This window comes from Vigna radiata, chromosome 10 (assembly GCF_000741045.1).
Source record: "Vigna radiata var. radiata cultivar VC1973A chromosome 10, Vradiata_ver6, whole genome shotgun sequence".
In the NCBI taxonomy this organism is placed as follows: domain Eukaryota; kingdom Viridiplantae; phylum Streptophyta; class Magnoliopsida; order Fabales; family Fabaceae; genus Vigna; species Vigna radiata.
This window is the reverse complement of record NC_028360.1, coordinates 13,024,253-13,044,232: the sequence shown is the minus strand read 5'-3', so window position 1 is coordinate 13,044,232 and position 19,980 is coordinate 13,024,253. Positions and strand designations below refer to the sequence as shown.

At 29.7% G+C, this 19,980-nt stretch overlaps 3 protein-coding genes across 3 annotated transcripts; 2 read left to right on the top strand and 1 right to left on the bottom strand.

Moving 5' to 3' along the window:
* The first annotated feature begins 2,408 nt into the window (after positions 1-2,408).
* LOC106775464 (germin-like protein 8-11) lies at positions 2,409-3,184 on the top strand. The gene is made up of 2 exons (XM_014662587.1): positions 2,409-2,521; positions 2,656-3,184. The coding sequence occupies exons 1-2, from the start codon at positions 2,409-2,411 to the stop codon at positions 3,182-3,184; spliced, it is 642 nt and encodes a 213-aa protein (XP_014518073.1).
* A 3,731-nt stretch (positions 3,185-6,915) lies between these two features.
* On the top strand, positions 6,916-7,669 carry LOC106775454 (germin-like protein subfamily 1 member 11). The gene is made up of 2 exons (XM_014662578.1): positions 6,916-7,027; positions 7,134-7,669. Exons 1-2 carry the CDS (start codon positions 6,916-6,918, stop codon positions 7,667-7,669), a joined length of 648 nt encoding a protein of 215 aa, XP_014518064.1.
* Positions 7,670-9,009: 1,340 nt separating this feature from the next.
* On the bottom strand, positions 9,010-14,223 carry LOC106774847 (homeobox-leucine zipper protein HDG11-like). Its single transcript, XM_014661878.2, has 10 exons — positions 14,089-14,223; positions 12,015-12,132; positions 11,714-11,905; positions 11,159-11,632; positions 10,954-11,055; positions 10,657-10,857; positions 10,200-10,380; positions 9,804-10,072; positions 9,583-9,672; positions 9,010-9,384 (listed from the first exon to the last, which is right to left on the bottom strand). Exons 1-10 carry the CDS (start codon positions 14,205-14,207, stop codon positions 9,010-9,012), a joined length of 2,121 nt encoding a protein of 706 aa, XP_014517364.1. The 5' UTR covers positions 14,208-14,223.
* Between the last annotated feature and the right edge of the window lie 5,757 nt (positions 14,224-19,980).

The window sequence follows — 19,980 nt, the reverse complement described above, 5'->3', positions numbered from 1 at the left end:
TATTTACTTGGCATCCTAATTACAGTAACTTTCATGTTTTCAGCGAAACCATGCTTTATATCTTTTAATCACTTTTACATAACTTTCAACATCCATCGATTTCCATAAGTGGATAAGAAAGATACATGGTACTACGGTGTTTATATTTATCGAAATAAATTGTCTAATAATAAAGGAAACAATATTGAACAGAATTTAATCAAACTTGGAAAAAGGGTAAACGTAATCAATTTATCCGAAAAGTGGGTTTGCAATCTCCTCTATTTCCTTTTCTATCCCATATTTTCTTCTCTAAATTTTTTTACAAATTAATATCTCAAACGTATTCTTCATACAAAAATATTTTAAAATTGGTAGATGCTTTCAAATTACTTTCTTGAATTTTTTAATATAGTTTCTGAAAATATTGAAATCTCACCAACTTTTGAAAAGATGAGAAACAAGTGGCCTATGGATAGGAATGCCAAAAACATTTGTTTCCGAAAATATTTAGAAATAAAATCTGTAATGGATAGTTAGTATTTGTAGATATTTATTATCTGTAGATAGCGGGTATTTTAATACCCGCTTATAAACGGGTCCGGTACGAATATGACATTATTTGTATCTGCAGATATCCATTACCTGTAAAAAATAAAATAAATATCTAATTTATATTTTATTAAGTTAAATTTAATTAAAATTAACATTAGTTTATATTTTACAAGATTAAATTTAATTAAAATTAAATTTTAATTCATATTTAATTTAATTTATATCATATTTTATATATTTTTTATAATTTTATTTTAATAATTTATAAAAATATATTTTTTAAATATTTGTGAGTATCTGCAGGTTTTAAAATATCCATTGAATATTTTTTAAGTAAGTATCTGTACATGTAACGATCAAGTAAAGAGTGAATTTTTTTATCAGGTCGGATTGTAGGCATATACTGTCCGTACCGACCAATTGCTACCTCTACATGTCATGAAATTGTTAACAAAAAAATATTGAGAATGAGTGATGAAAACAAAAATAAAAAGAATAATAAAAAAAACGAAGAAAAACATACCTAGGAAATTTCCTTAACATCCTCCTCATAAAAAATGAGAAAGCCCTTTCATTTTAATCATTTGCGCTGCTTGCAAGTGCATACAGCTGTCACGCGTACGAATTAAAATAATTACAATGATAAATATAGTTTTTATATAGCATTTCTTGATTTTTAGAATTTTTTTTTCAATTTCTTTTTTTAACATTATTTGCCACTTTCGATTTGTGTGTGAGAATTAGCTTTGAAAACACATTAAGATATTTATAGAATCCAAAATTCAGCATAGATATGTTTACTTATTTAAAAATAACATTTTTAAAACAATATATTTTTAATATTTTAACATACAAAATTGTGAAGGATAGGACCAAGATAAACAACTGTAAATATAATCTCCCAATTTCTTTGTCATCGTTGAAGGTTTTGTAAATTTGATGGGCTTTTATTTTGGGCAATTATGGGCTTCTGAAAGCCTCAAAACCCAAACCCAGACTTTGAGTGTACCAAAAAACAAAGATTATTCTCTTTATTTACACTTCCCTTCATTCTTCCTTCACCTCTAAAATTTATAAATGTAATCTTCAATCATTTGTTCATTTTTTTTTTTTACTTTTCTCTTTTCCCTTCCTGTACATAAAAGGATGGTTTCAGTCGTTGCACTCCTTTTATTTCTTAACTTGTCAAATTTTAATTAAGAAATTTTTATTTTTGAATTTTAATTAAAATTTTTTATTTCTTTCTACAGTTATTTATTTCCATTAATCTTACTTGTAAACTTTACTCTCTCTTTTCGTTCTTTTTGTAGATTGTTTGTCGTAGATCTGAAGTATGTACTCGTAATGTATCTCCTCCCATACGTATACCTAGTCTTGGTCAAAGGCTTGACCAAGTCGTGGAACTATAATACATACAACAGCTCCAAACCAAATTAGAAAGTATTGCCATGAATTTAGAATACAGTGTAATACACTTATTTTATTGGTCACTCGCTTGTAGAATATTTTTCCTTACAAATGGAAGAGTTAGCTGCTTCAATTAGATTAATGAATCCTTTGAGATTCTTTTGTTGTAATCTATAGCCGAACGGCATCATCGCCGGCATTATCCATACTATAAAATATTCATTTCTACACAGTACACAGACCAGCTTCAGCAAAACCCTATGATTCTTTCTATTACCACTTCAAACACGACCAATTCTGTTCTTAAATATGGCGGCATATACGTGGCTTCACATGGACATTGCTTTATAAATACACCTCAATGCAATGCTATATCATCTTCATCCACCAATAACCACTTTTTACTAAAACACACATAAATCTCCTGCAACTACCAATTCCAACCAGTGTTTTTGTGATATTCTCAAATGGCTATTCCCTCATTTTTCCTGACAGTTTTGACTCTTTCACTTTCAGTTGTTCTAGCAGCTGGTACCAGTACATTCCAAGATTTCTGTGTGGCAGACCCACAAGAGAAAGGTACAGTAGATACTAATGACTATTTTACTTCCATAACATGTAATAATTATACTTTAAAAGTATATACTCAAAAGTTTTGCACTTGATACAAGGAGATTCTGACAGTTCAACTTGATGAATTATGGCAGTGTTGGTAAACGGGTTGGCATGCAAAGATCCAAAACTTGTTGAGGCGAATGACTTCTTCTTCAGCGGTCTTCACATAGCAGGAAACACCACAAACCCAGTTGGGTCTAAAGTGACACCGGTTTTTGTTTCTCAGCTTCCAGGGTTGAACACTCTTGACATCTCCATAGCTCGCATTGACTATGCCCCAAAGGGCATTAATCCTCCTCACACGCACCCTCGCGCCACTGAAGTCTTGACCGTTCTGGAAGGCACCTTGGAAGTTGGATTCGTCACTTCCAACCCCGAAAACCGTCACTTGAGAAAAGTTCTACAGAAGGGTGATGTGTTTGTGTTCCCGACAGGGCTCGTCCATTACCAGAGAAATGTTGGGTATGGCTATGCTGTGGCCATTGCAGCACTTAGCAACCAGAACCCGGGAGTCATCACCATTGCTAATGCAGTGTTTGGGTCTACGCCTGACATTGATAGCGATGTTCTTGCTAAAGCTTTCCAATTGGACAAGACTACCATCAACTATCTACAGTCCAAGTTCTAGACACGATCATGCATCGGAGACATCGATTTTGATTAATTATTGCTTCCTCTGCCAGTGTTGAATTGTGTCTGTCCATTATCCATTTATATTTTTTAGTTTTCGTTAATTAACTTCTATCATTTCATCAATTTATACGATTTGCCTGATTCTGTCTTTGTTGTCTGGTTCGGTATTTTTTCACCATTTTATTGACATATAACTTCTTGTCATTGCGCATGTTAGTGTTCTAGACCTCAAATTTTAGCATGAGATAGATTAGCATTTATTTGACATATATAACAAGAGTATGATAATTTTAAAAGAATAAATTTTATTAATTTTTTAAAAAAGAAAAAGAGAATTATATCAAATAAATATAAAAAAGTTATATGTTTCAAAATATCATTTTTCATTTTGAAATGACTTTCTTTCATTATTCCTGCCATTTCCTAGTATATGTCCGGTTACTTTTTGTTAACAAAATTTATCCATTGTTCTTAATTAACCAGACTTTAATATCATAATTTAAATAAACTAATTCTTGATTATATATATATATATATATATATATATATATATATATATATATATATATTGGTAATATATACAAATATAACAATATAAATTAATATAATATATAAGAGTTTAAGATGTTAACTTATTTATAGTATATTATGTTTTAATATTACTTTATCTAATTTTTTTAAATAACGAGTAATAAAAATATCATACATATTGGATAGATTATAATACATATATTTATTAAAATCATTAACATAATTGAGATGAAATAAGCACATTCGTCGTGAAAAAGTAACACATTTTTAAATTCCTTATTAATGTGCTTTTGATTTAGTTGTGTTAGACAAAAAAAAAAAGGTTAAGCCCGTATTTTAATGGTTAACAAACATACGTGCTATTTTTATGACTTAAAATGATTTTGTTTTTCTAAAACAAGATGAAATGATTGGTCTTATATTATTTAGTGCAGATCTTCATAAATAGTTTAATATACATCTTTCGTGAAGGAAGAAATGAAAATAAATGTTTTAATAATGGCTTTGATAAATATTTTGTTTAGTGAAATGGGATAGATAAAGATAAAAAATTCTTCTTGCACAATGAAAGAGGTATTTGTAAGGAGACTTTAATTTTATGGACTTCTTTAACATTTTCTTCTTCTTCAACATTTCTTTTTTTAACTACTCATCCTTTTTCTTCTATAGGGACTTGTTCTCCACAAGATGAAGGAGTGTTATGTCCACAGAAAATTTTCTAAGTCAATTTTCAAAATCAGAAAAAAAAGTCAATCAAATTTTGCCAAGTTACACGTATTCGATTAGGCTTCGTAGTAGATGGTTCATCGTTATCTTCGACAGGTGACACATGGTAATGGTAGAAGACATGCAATCCTTGACAAGCGACAATTAGATATCAGTAAACAACACCCTGTTAGATGACACATAGTCTTTGGCAAGAGACATAGGTCCATCAACAAGTAACGCTAAATCTTTATAGTAAAGAACACTTAATCTTTAGTGTGCGACACATAATGTTCATATATAGTTCTCAATCATTGACAAACAACTCTTAACCTTTGATAAGTAGTACTTGATTTTCAACATAGCATTGGACCTTTGATGAGTGATATTCATGGTGTGTATTACTTATCCTAAGAGGATATTAATGTTGATAAAGTGGAATGATCCTTGACTATATATCGTACAAAAATAAAAGTGAAAAAAAATAGGCAAAAAGTTTGAAGTTTAATTTGATGATGTTTTGAAATTGGTATCTACAATATTTCATCCGACCATATATAGTATAGAAATAAAAGTGAAAAGAAATAAGCAAAAAGTTTAAAGTTTAATTTGATTATGTTTTGACATTGATATCTACAATATTTCATCCAACCATATGCAAATAAAACCATAATAAGCAATATATTAAATATTTCTTAAATTCGATTTATGGCTTTTTTGGTTTGTAATACTACCAACTTTAAATTAAAATAAACATTTTAGTACTTAAAATTGTTTAAAAGTAGTCAAATATATATTTTGCTTGGTTCGTTCACAGTTGACATCCGTCCAAGCACATTTTACTTCATTGTTAATAATTAGGCGGGATGTTGTCCGGGTCTTCCCTTGCACCAGTTGCCTGACACATGCTACCATTCATTGTTAATAATTGGATTTTTTTTTTTCATATATATTATTGCTGCAGCTTTTCATGCAGAATTTTTTGTGAGTTAAAATCCGTGAGTCAACTCGGCTTAGCACGGTTTCAGTCGAATTGGGTTGGAAAAAAATGAGAATCCGACTCACTAAGAACATGATTTACATGAGTTGAACCTGTCGTGGGTCGGATTGACTCACCAACCCACCTATTTTTATAATTAAATCAAATTAATTAAATTAATTATTCAAATCCTATTTTTTTATTGAAATCAAATTAATTATTCAAAATGCACAACCTTTATTTAGGTTATTTTTACAATATTTAAACATCCTATATATATATATATAATAATTTTACAATATTTAAAATCCTATATATACAATAATTTTACAATATTTAAACATCTTATATATACAATATTTTTACAATATTTAAACATCCTATATATACAATATTTTTACAATATTTAAACATCCTATATATACAATATTTTTACAATATTTAAACATCCTATATATACAATATTTTTACAATACTTTTAATAATTAATAACACGAAAAAATATCTATAATATTTTTATAATCACTTGATCACTTCATCAAACATTTTTCATTGTTTAATATACACAATATAAAATCATATAAAATATCCTATATAAAAAACATTATTATGTAACTAAGATTTTTTAGTTTTTTATATTAATTATTTCAAAATAAACACATGTTAGTTATGATAACTAAGATTCTTTAATTTTTTTATTATTAATAAATACAAAATAAACACATACTACCTTAATATTTTAGATTCTTCGTTTTTTAGTTTCTTTTATATCTATTGGTCCAATTATTACACGGTTTCAATTTGATTCATCAAAGTAACATGTTATAAGAATTTCATAAGAAGAGGATGATAAAAAAGTTAAGTGAGCCAATGAGCCAACCCGTTTAACCCACCAACCCGTGGTGGGTCGGGTCGGGTTCAAATTTTTTTGGTTTGCTAATAAATAAGCCGGCTTGGGTTGACTCACTAAGTGGCCAACCCGTAGTGGGTCCGGTCGGGTTACCCGTGTGATCAAATATTATTTTAATTCATTAGTGATAATTAAAGATAGACTTACTATTTTTTGTATATTATATAAATTTAAATGGATTATGATAGGGTCGGTAAAAATTGATGGAAGTAACCCTACATTATCTTTATTATACATGAACCTATAGATAAAAAAAAAAAAAAACCATGTACAAGCTCCAAACGAAAAGAGAGGTTGTCATGAATTTCGGCTTCATACTGTTCTTCTTTTCTAGATGACTAGCCGAATGGCAGCAACACTTTCTGCCGGCATTGTATCCACAGCAAGAAATAACCCCTCTACACGCTCCACATGCCAGCTTCAGCAAAATCTTATCACTTACTCTTACCACGTCAAACATGATTTATTCTCTTCTTATATATTATCTTCTGTAGTATAAATAGACCTTAACTCAATGCCATATTCATTCACCAATAATCAATCAGTATCAACATTTTTGTCTTGCAAAATCCACTGTAGTGCTTATTGAGTTCTTTGTCAAATGACTAATCTCTCGTTGTTAATGCTACTTCTGTCTCTTTCACTTTCAGTTGCTTTAGCAGCTGATACCAGTGCTCTCCAAGATTTCTGTGTAGCAGACCCTAAAGGGCAAGGTTAGCATATACATGCACGTATTACTAGTTTCTTCTTTTTCTTCTAAAACTGACATCTAATACATGATTATGGAACTTTAACATATCAACTAATATCTTGTGGCAGTGTTGGTGAATGGCTTGGCATGCAAGGATCCAAAACTTGTTGAGGCAAATGACTTCCTCTTCAGTGGTCTTCATATAGCAGGAAACACCACGAACCCTGTTGGGTCTAAAGTCACACCGGTTTTCGCGACTCAGCTTCCAGGATTGAACACTCTCGGCATTTCAATGGCTCGCATTGACTACGCCCCATGGGGCACTAACCCTCCTCACACGCACCCTCGCGCCACTGAGGTCTTGACCGTTCTCCAAGGCACCTTGGAAGTTGGATTCGTCACTTCCAACCCCGAAAACCGTCACTTGAGAAAAGTTCTACAGAAGGGTGATGTGTTTGTGTTCCCGACAGGGCTCGTCCATTACCAGAGAAATGTTGGGTANGGCAATGCTGTGGCCATTGCTGCACTTAGCAGCCAGAATCCGGGAGTCATCACCATTGGTAATGCAGTGTTTGGGTCTACGCCTGACATAGATAGCGACGTTCTTGTTAAGGCTTTCCATCTAGACAAGACTATCGTCAACAATCTACAGTCCAAGTTCTAGACAAGAACATCGGAGAGATTCGATTTGATTCATTGCTTCATCTGCATGTTGAATTGTATCCCTGTGTGTTGTTTTTATGCATTTTTCATGTGTTGTGTTATTTTTGGGCTTCTGGTATTAAGTTGTATCACTTGATTAATTTATTTAATTTGGTATTAAGAGCTTTGAATTTTTAATGAAATTTAACGTTCTGATCAATGGGATGGAGAGTAAAGTTTGAGATACAAAATGTTAAATGATCCAAAGTTATATATGACTATAACGCGATATGAAAATTATTGTTAAAAATGATTGAGAGAGCTATAGTAGGGTACGAACCAATCTAGATAGGTAAAAGGTTGTTTCCGCATGTTTTCCGTGTATCTCTCAGCATTATTTTGGAAATGTTTTCTTTAAGACATGATTGATGCAAATCTCCAGAAACTGATCAGTCTAACGTCCAAACATTAGACACTTGAATAACATTGCCCTAATTTACCAACCTGCCTTTTATCATCGTCATCTTCTTCCTTCCAACGTTTTTCATCTTCCTTCTCTACGATCTTTCTGACTTCATCACTTCCACAAATTCAATATCGAATTTAAGCGAGCTGGTCACCGCAAAATTGGTATACACGGACCCATTCACAGTTTCTTAGCAAAATGAAAGAATGGGCTGTTTTTTTGACTTTTTTTTTTTTTTAAATCTATAGCGTGGAAAAACATAAAAATGAAATAAATGACAAGGAAAATGAAAAAAATAAAATAAAATCAGGAGGACTAGGTCAAAACCCATTACACACAAAAAACTAAGTAAAAAGTGTTCAAAGCATCTTAATAACCCAACTGTAGAATACGGTTAATAAGAATGGAAGAGAAGAAGTTGAAGTGGGTCTGAAGAAACGGTTGTTTGGAAGGATAGAATATAAAGTGAGGTATATCAGACTATAAATATGAGAAGAAAAAAAAATCCATTTCTGAGAATTTGATTAAGGACTAATGATGGTTCTACTTTGTAGTAGGGTTGCAGAGTCATTTGCACTTTCTTTCAACAATTTTTTGCTTATCAGAAGAAAATGATAAGCTTTCCATGAAAGAACAATGGGCACCAGAAGGATAATAATTATTACCACACATAAATAGAAGGGGAAAATGGAATAAAACAGCAAGTTATTTAATTTAAAATGTCAAGCAATGCACCACAGACATTGCAAAGTTGAAGCACAAGCTGAAAATGTGAAGCAATATAGCAAAGAAAGTGAAAATGTCAAGCAAACTGGTTTGTCATGAAACGCAAAGAAAACAAGGCAATGTTTAGTCCTTGAGTAATATAGAAAGTCTGCATAAGCAAAAGATGAGTCCTAGTTGTTGCAGTTGAAAGCATCCCTGACTCTGAGAATAGTTGAGGTTAAAAGAGAGTTGACAGCTGCTCCAGCTTTCCTATTTGGCATATTGCGTCCATCAGCACTAGCTAGTATTTGAAATGCCACAGTCAGCAATGAGCCTCCCGATCTTTCAGTATCTGCACCATCAAATGCTCCCATAGCTGAATTTGGTTCACCATCTGGGCAGATCACAAAACCTGATGGAAGAACTGGTAACATTGAAGAGTTTTCTCCCATTATGGCCGCAGTCATAGTTGCTACATCAGTTGGCGCATATATAACATACGATCCCATCGGGGTTGTGAAACTCTCTTGAAGAATCAGTGCATTGTTCTCGCTAGGGATGAATGGCTACACAAGTACGTGAAGAAACAGTAGTCAGCTTAGGGTTGTGTTTATTAAAACCTAATTCAATGTTGTTCTTATCTTAACCATACAGTTTATGAAAGTGTTTGTTTAATGTAATTGTACTAAAAATTAAACTAATTAACCTGTCTACTTAGAACAAAGTTGAAACACGAAACAAAAAGAAAGATTGGAATTAATTACCCGAATAACAGATACACAGTTCCCAGGGTGAATTCCATTTGAGATGTTTGCCACCTTGTGTGCCTGATTTCCACAGGTAAGAACATCCCACTGAGTATATAAGAAAAAGAACACGCAAATATTAATCATTGCACAAAGCAAGATTAATTGAAATCTAACTAACTAATAAAATAATTCCTGCATATAATAAAGGATTAGTTATATAGGTATAGTATTTAAACCTGAGCACGGTTTTTATCATCTAGGAAGAACTCAAAAACTTTCATATAATGGATAGGAAGCCAAATGGAGGTAGCAGCTGCAACAATCATGCCACTTGGCTGTCCATTGATTTTGCTTTCGCGAATAGAGACTCTCACCCCACTAGTGTTCACCAGATCACAAAGCGGAAAGTCCAAGCCATCTGCCATGGTTATACTTTCACAGAAGATTTTGAGCATACGATGAGAAAAATTCATTATACTTCGCCTTCCCTCAAGAGAATTGATCACTGAACAATGGATAAGGTAAACTTTTTGAATTAGCTATAAAGACATAATCATTGATCATAAAACACACATATAGAGAGATAGATGTGCAAGTGTTAGGGTTTTGAGTTAAATATGAGAAAGTGTGACCTCCTGCAGCATCATGATCAGGTATCTTTTCAAGATAGAAGGCAGCAAATCTCTCGCACATTCTTTGAAGTTCCATAATCCACCTTTCAGCTCCGTATGCAACGCCCTTAACAATAATATCTTTGTACAGCGGATGTATTTGGATTTTATCATCCACTTCCACGTGCTCAACCCAAGTAACCTAACATAGAACATAATATATATGAAGTGATCAGTGATTTACTTTCAATACTATTGGAATTAATTATATTTTATGTGATATGAAGTGATCGGTGTGAATACCAAAATAAAAGGTAAAGAGTTTCTAAATCTGGATATAAGCTCAAAAAGTTTTATATAGGATGGCCTCTAAAATTTGCTTTTATATTTAAAACGTCTTTCTCAATAACATGTAGAGTATTTCAATCTTATAGTTGAAGATGTACTAAAGTAGATAAATAATATGTAAATTACTAACCATACAGCACCCATTGGGCATTTCCTGGATCAAGCATCCAGAGGGATGTTTCCAAGACTGAAAAATAGAGGGTTTTTGCTGGAAGGAATCAAATGATACATCTGCTATCACCAGGCCTTCTTCAATTTGTTGACAGAAACGAAGGAACTGAAATTCACGAGGTTGCACAAAGGGTGAAAGAACATGCATTTGCTGGACCATCTGTCATAAAAGTATTATCAACAAATTAAAAACTTATATAGTTACAAAAAAAATGAAACAAAATTACAAAAGCAAGGTTTGCATGAGAATATATACCAGCTGCAAGGCTCCACTTCGGTTTCCTGGCAAACCTCTTTCGATTACTTTCACTGTTTCTGCTTTGGATACCATTGTTGGGAACAAATTCACCCATTTGTCCTGAAAACATGAAATCAGTATATATATATATTTTGATATCAACAATATTAAATAAAAAGTAAGAGAAAACTAGTCAACAGAAAAAGGGTTATGATATGCTCACCGAATCAAGAAACATGTCAACAAGCTGAAGGCTATTAATGCTCACTATTCCTGATTCTTTTGTTGCTTCAATACGAACGTTTGGCCCTTTGAAATGTTTGGTCTTCGGGAACATTTTTTGATAATTTTCAAGCAGTAGACAGAGCTTGCCATCTGGAGATGAGGACTTAATCCAAAAGGGCTCATTAATCCGAACAAGCCTAACTAGCTCATCCATTGCAGTAGCAGCAACCTTAGCCATAAGGTTTTTTTCTATGCCTTCACTCGCAAGAAAGTTATGGCCACCATCCATCATATGCAAAGCAAGATTTGGATCATGACTTGAACTTCCACCGATCACTTGGTTCAGTGGATTTCCAAGTGCTGCAGCATTTGAACTTGATCCTATGATGGGAAAAAAACCCTGTTGGAACTGATCAGGTGGTAACATCTGGCTCTCCAAGTACCTCGAAAGAAGACGAGACACCTTCTCATGCTGAAAACCAATCACATCAAATATTGTATATATATATATTCACATCAAATATAAAATGAATCAATGGACGACTTCGCTAACCTCTTCCTTTAGGTGCATATTTTCAAGTCTCATATTATGGATAGCATGTTCACGATCTCCTTCAAGACACGGTGGTCCCCCACAAGATGGGCAAAGCATACTCTTCAAGGCCTCTTGCATCGTAACATTTTCTGTGTGTATCCTATCATTCTCAACTCGAAGAGCAGTGTTATCTGCTCTCTCATGTTGATTCTTTACGTATAACATGCACAAAAATGGTGAATTGTATATAATATTTCTCTCACTTTACTTCATAGTCTTATAAAAATTTTGTACAATCTTACTGTGGAAAAATGAATACCTTGATCTGGGTCCTCTTATTCTGAAACCAAAACTTTATTTGCCTTGGCTCAAGTCCAATCTCAGCAGCCAATTGACGTCGTTGCGCCTCATCAGGGTGTGGGCAATCCTTGATGAACCTTTTATAAAGAAAAACAAACCACAATAGTTAATTCTTTCAGCAAAACAAATCATTAAATAAAAGTTATTCACTTCTAAAATAATTTTCATTATTACGAATGAAAGGTTATAATTAATTTGTAAATTTAAATTTAAATTAGTTTCTAATTTTAACCATCAAAATTTTAACTATTGATTTTAAATTGGTTTTTAATTTTAAATTAAAAATTAATTTAGACAATAATTTTTTCATATTTAATAATTTTCTTGTAATATATTGTAATTTTCTTTTATAGTCAAAGATGTTCAATAATCCACTAATAGCGAGAGTATTAGAAAAAAAAAACTAACAAATGCATTACCAAAAAAACATTTGCTGAGACTTTAATATACAGTTATATATATATATTTTTTTTTCTTGTTGATTAAAAATATCTCCTTAAATCAATTTCGAATGAATTGATAAAAACTGAGCAGAAAAATAATCCATTGTTATAAAAACATAATCATTTATGTTATTATAAAATTGACGATGACTTATATATAACTGCTTTCGTATGTCTTTGATATACAAGATAATGTATAATGATTATACTTAAGAAATAGTTGGTTATACATACTAAATAAAAATAATTAAATAAATATATATTTCTATTCAGCTAGACACAAGAGAGAAAGAAACATATCTGCAGATTATGATAATATATATTTTGTGTTGTCGTTAAATAATGAAAAAACAATCAAAGCCTTTGATAAGTTCAAAACATGTTACTTCTTCAACTTAATCATAATAGGGTTAATTTAACTTTAAGTTGTATTTATAATCATTTCAAATAATTTGTTATTTTCTCTATGTGAAATTTTGAGTAAGAAGGGAAAAGAAGTCATGGATTCAAATTAAATTTGATTTGTATAAGAGGAGAACAATTCATTTAAAAAGATAATACACTTCATTAAATATACTAATTACAATTACACGTATAGATAGAAAAAATTTACTGCATCAGTCAATTTAACAAAATAATGATATATATAGTGCAAACATCTCAAACTCAAGAGATAAAAGAAATAGTAAAATATTAAAAAAAGATGCCGATTAAAAAAAAATACAAACTTGTTGGTTAATATATTGTATAGTATAATTTATCAGCATCGATTTCACCATGGTTTTAGTTTAATAAAATGTGAAATACTATTTTCATATAATATGTGCACGATTATGATAAATCAAGCACCAAAATTGATTCTTTAAAACAATTGAGGGTTCATATGTTTTGGAATTGTATAAAATTTATTTTGAAAGATTTAGTTTTGATTTAGGGTTTCATATTTTGAAGGAGAAGAATACTTTTTTCTTTTGTTGAAGAAAACTTGCTATGCATGTTTAAATTGGTCATGTATTTGTATCGAAAATGTGCTTTAGACTGAAAAGTGTGAAAATTATTTTCTAAATTATAAAGATCAGAGGCTTAAAAATTTGATTTGTTAATCCGAATCTAAAATCAATTTTACTTCGCAAAGATTAAACTTTTCCACTTCTCTTAATCAAAATCGATTCGACCCAACGCAAAAAGTGGATTTTCCTTCCACAACATACCCAAAGAAGCAAAGGGCATTGTAAAAATTAATATGGGTGATGCTATAGACAATAAAAAGCACATTAAACCAAATTTAATACAAAAACCCTTGAGCAAATAGATCAAACCAAAATTCACAAAAAAAAATTAAAATTAAAATTAACGAACCCCAGAAAAGCAAAATCAAGAGGAATTAAATGTGGAGAGAGATCTATAGAGCTTGATTTAAAAAAAAAAAAAAAAAAAAAAAAGTTTTAGGAACATGCAGAATTAAATCTAGAGGAATTATGTGTTTACTCTTTAATTTGTTTCACCGAAAAAGCAAAATGAAGGAAATGAAAGTATTAATTAATTAAATTGAAAGAAAAGAATGTTAACCTAAAGGGTTATTTTAATTACCTTTCAAGTCTTGATGTTTGAGAAGAAGAGAGACGTTTGTAGGAGGTTTTCCTTCCATTGTTATGGTTTTGAGAACCTTCATCAGCAGAAGCACCAGCACTTGCCATTGAAGAATCCATTTCAGAAGCAGACTAAGCAAACTGCAATTACAACTATGGCAGATTTCTCAGCCTTTAGGTTGTTTATATATGGCCCTAACTCCTTCACACCCTCTATGTCTTTGCATGTATGACTTGTCCTCCACTAAAAGTCAAAAGTAAAAAAGAGAAGAACAAAAAAAAAAAAACTTGATTATTTTTTTGGATTCTTGTGTCTGAGATAAATACAAAAAAATATTAATATTTTCCATGTAATATTATTTTATTAATTGTTGATGATGTATTGTGAAAAACGTGTATTTAGGCTTTCATATAAAAACTAAATGAAATATAATTTGAGAACCATAAAATCAATTAATTATGTCAGAGTTTCGTTAAATAAAGCACGAGTTATTTAGTGAAACCAACACAATAATGAAAAATATGTATTTTAAAAAAATATATATAATTCTGAGATGAGTACTAAAATGTGCTATCCAGTTGAAAGGAAAGAAAGTAATGCTAGATAGAAAGTTTAGAATTTGAAATGAAGAGAGAATAAAATGTTTTTTTTTAATTTTTATTTTTAAAGGATATTTTTCTTTCTTTCCTAATTTTTTCGTTTTTTCTTTAACTAAACAACAAAATGTACCGTTCTGAATGTTGCGTATTCTCTTTATCTTCTTTTTCCACTCAATTATATCATAAATAAGCAATTATGAATAGTTAAACGTATAAGAATTTAAAAGCAAATATTAAATAACTTATGTCATTTGGTTTATGTAATAAATGTTTTCTTTTCTTTATTGTGATTGTGATGAGTGGAAGGTTTTGCATGATGGAAACGACTCTCCACGCGGAGGACTGATTTAATTTAATTTCAATTTTAAAAATCAACTTTTTAATTTGTTTACGAAAATTCTTGTAATTTTTCTTCTGCTTTTTCCAGTATATAGACCAATGTGGAGTCATGCAATAAGAGAAATAAATAAGAATTGTATCTTTGTGACACCTCAATCCCATCAACATTAACTATCTCAGATCTTCAAATGATCAGTGTCAAATGATCATCACAATCAACAAAAACATCCAGAGGAAAACCTAAAACACAACATATATGAGAAAATCAAATTGCTTATTTATATAAGTTGAGTTACTAGGAAGATTGTTTTTCGCTGTGTGGGTGATGGTTGTGTTTTTCTTTTCTGTTGTAAATTTATCAACAAAGTCACATGATTCAATGTCAGAAACATTTGATCGATCTGTTGAATAAAAAATGAGAGGTATGGATAGAAGATAAAAAAAGTATAATTCTTTTCTTGTTAATTATACCCATACAATAATTACTACCATATTAGATCTCTTTACATAGATATATACTAGACTCAAACTATGCAGTATCAGAGTATCAGAGGCTTGATGTTTTGGAAACATGATAAGTTTGAATTAGAGATGATTGATAAGTTAGTATTTGAACTTAGTTGAAAAATTGTATAAGGAGATTTTGTTTTCTTATATATGTATATAAATTGAAATTATTTCTGACGTAGGGCTTATATGTTGGGATGATGACTAGAATCAAACCATCTTAGGTTTTTCAGAAATATTTTTCTTGAATCAATTGATTAGTATAAGATGAAAAACAATCAGTAATACTTCATTTTTTGAAACAAGAATTAAAGCATGTTGTAAGAAGGAAATTACTCTCAATAAAAAGCTAAATCTAGTTACCCCATTTTCACAAACAACCATAAAATATATGAAGAACTGTGCCAACAAGAATACTCGCTCTAAGTAGAGTTACATCAAATTACTCAACGAAAACAAAACCATACTAAAACTAGGTCTTCAACTATGCAAACCATTTATCTGTCTTGATGCATCTTTTATTATGAATCACAAAACCTGCACAGAAAGTAAATGGTTTAAGGGACATGATTACTTGATTGTAGAATTTCATAAGACAAAGTATAGATTTTACCTGTAGAAAGGGTGATCCATTTCATAACACTAGTAATGAATTTTACCAATTGATGTTCGACCAAGACATATGCAGAGGTTCTGTATGTTTCTCAAACAACTTCTAAATGTTTTAATGATATGATTTCATAGGTGAGAATGATCAGAGAAGCATGATTTCTATAATCAGTCACTTTTATGTTGAACCAATTTCTACAGCTGAAGATATGCTCAGAATATTGCACCCACTGTGAAAAGCAAACAACATTAGCCTCACGTTTCTTCATGGGAACTGCACATCTCTATAGATATACAAGGATCGTCTGAATCATATTTTTGACCTAAACAAGGAGAGGAAAAAGCCAGAATAGTTTTAAATATGAAAATCTAAAACCCATCTAAGTTTAAACATCCAAAAACAAACATATGATAATAATATTTAGTATAATAAACATCTAAGAAGTCATAAAAGAACTTAACAACTACTTATTGCTACATGTTCATGAATAATATGCCCAATTCAACACCCACATAATGTAAGTGAATGTAAAGATTATCAGGATGGGAAAGGAGAGGAGCATAACACTGGATCAAGCACATGAAGAACACTACTTTAATCCATAGATAAACACACGAAAGCTTGAAGATTATTAAGAACAATCATATATAACACAAATTTTTTTTATAACATTTTAACACAGTATATCAGTCATTTTGTTATTTAGTATAGAATACATATTTCAATAACAAATAAATAATAAATTAATAAAAAAAATATACATGTATTGTATTAAAATGTTTTCCAAAAACATGTATCTAAATACTTTTTTTTTATTAAAAACTTGACCTTACTTTGACACATTTCTAAACTCTTCTGAGATATTATTTCTCATTTTTCCATTATAAAATTTGTCAAAAATAAATGTAGGTGTATCATCTTACTAGAGTGTACTGGTGGGAGTATGTGTCACTTTCATATTATAATAATATAATTATTAAGAAGATGTCACTTTCAGATTGATTTGAAATTTAATTAAAAGAATCAGTGGTAGCAAATATAATTTTACCAACATGTCCTTCACGAGAAAAAGAATTTTATCAATTTTTCTTTTGGCAGAAAAATTATTTTCTTGAATCAATCAATTAAAAAAAAAATACTTGCATCATGTAAGTAAACTAGTGAATAATCTAGTGACTGAAGCAGATGTTGGTAACCAAAAGATTGGATGAATTAGATTAATAAAAATTCTTAATATCTCCACGAAACTTGATTTTAATTTCCCTAAAACTAATCTTGATTTGAATATGTAAAAGAGATAATGTTCATTGGGTTTTCATAAAAGTTAGAATATAGTAGGTTAATTATGTCTGTACATAAATGTAAAAGGATTGGTACATCTCAAATGTACCATTTAAATACAGATTTACTTCAAAAGAAAGAAAGAAAAAACTTACATGAAAGATATTATATTAGGAAGCCATTTGATGAATTATAACTTATCTAGAAAAAATATAAATAAAAATGGAGAGATGAAATATATTTGAATTCTTCACGCAACTCAACGTAATTATAACATAAAGAAAAATCATTCTAACCAAATGATCTGAAGGTTTTATATAATTTCAAATCAATGTAGATCTTTTGTTCTAATAATACTCAAATTTTGATGTGATTTATCACTTTGATAATATATGTATGTTGTTATTCCCTTATAATAATCTCATTGTTAAAATCCATTTTGTATAGATGGCCTCAGTAAGATTTTCATTTGAACATTTCTACAGACATACTTCTCACCATCGAAAAATGGGTAAGCATAACACCTACGATAACTTGAACAAAACAATTTCTCTAAAATTTCAAAAAATATTTAACAAATTCAACTCTCAAGGATTTATGAAAATAAAATACTTAGTTATTATAATTTATCATTAATTCGCTGGTATGCTCAGTGATAGATCTTGAAGAGATATTTTGGAGATACCACAAAAGATGCACTAAAATTTTGGAATGCCAATTATATAAAATGTACTAAAATTAAAAAAAAAAAAATTATACATGAATTTATGTGTAAAAGAATTTGGAGGGACCAAAGCCCCCTGAATATGAACTAAGCTCTACCACTCCTGAACCGTAACAACCAAATTCTTATTTAACGATGCAATAAAAAAAAGTATGTCCCTTTATAATATTATAAAAGGAGTACATTTTTAAAATTAATTATGTACACTACAATAATAAAAAGTAATAGAAAAATAATATCTAATTGACAATTATATTAAGTATTCAATTGAGTTTATGCAATATTAATTAATCTAATTAATAAGTTTCATTTAAGATTAAGGAAATGCTGAACTAAAACAATTTTTACCAATGAAAGTAAAGAGAGCTTAAAGTTTAGAAAAGTGGAGAAAAATTTATATTGGTTCTTTCTTATCTACTGTAAATCCACACTAATCAGTCTATTTGAGAGTTTATACTATAATCTTAATCTTATTTATGTACAAATATCTCACTTTTTAGAGTTGTAATTCTTACCTGAGAAGCATAGACAAATAGTCCTACCTTTGTTGCTTGAATCCACCCTCAAGACTTCAAAACCTTGCATACACATCAATAGGAATGTGAAACATGTACAAACAAATTGTGTAAATTTTCAGTCATATTAATGATATCAATAAGAAACAAGATTAAGATTTTCAACAAAACTTTTCCTTATACATTTGATTTTTGTTGAAAAAATTTAAATGTGAATTTAAGTTTTATGTTAAGTAGAGATGAGAAAGTAGAATAATATATAAAAAAAAATTATAAATTTATTATTTTAAGATTTTAGATTTTAGATTGAAGATGATATGATTATTTTATACGAGTATAACTCAATTCTCATTAAACTTTCAATCCTTAAACTCACTAATATGTAACAATTCAAATTCTCTTTTGGTGTTCAAATTCAAGAAATTAAATATAGGATTTTCACTGTAGAAAGATATTTGAATAATTAATTTTAGAAACAAAAAATAATTTGTTATTATAATAACTAATTTAGATACTAATTTATAAACTAAAAGGTATTGATTTCTTAAATAATCACTATTATAAATAAAAATTATAATTAAGGACAAATTAAACTTTAAATTAGTTATTAATATTAACTATTAATATTTTGGCTATCAAAATATTAGTATTTAATCCAATTTTTTTTATAAAATAATATTAGTTTCTCATAACACAATGTGACATAAGATAAATGGCGTGGAGAATCTTCTTGCAGGGTTGAAGATCAATTTTTAGTATGGTTTTTTCATAGATTTTATGGTTTTGTTAATGGAAACCATTGGGTGAGTAATTTGATGTAATTCTCTACTGAGATTGAGTATTCTTGACACACTTTTTTATAGCTTTTACAGATTCATTGATGGGGTAACTATAAAATTTCTTTATTACATCATATATATTCTAAATTTTGTTTTAAAAAATTTCAAATAAATTAATAATATTTAATTTATAAACCAATTATTTTTTGTGTTTAAAATTATTTAAGAATTGTTTTAGTTTTTTTTTGGAGTAATTAAATGTTTAGCTAATAATGAAGTATATGCATATATCCTTTCGAGTATATGAATACTTTTGAAAAAACTTAAGCACTTTAGAGTGCCCCAATACTTCAAATACATTATTTTTTTTTCAAGTATTATGATATTTTTCTAAAGTTCAAACATTTTCAAATCAATATCAATGTGGACACTGATAATAAAAACAACAATAAGCACATTAACTAAAAACAATAGATTTGGGATTCAATAAAATGTGAAAAGAAATACAATGATAATGAGAAAATTGAGTGATAATCAT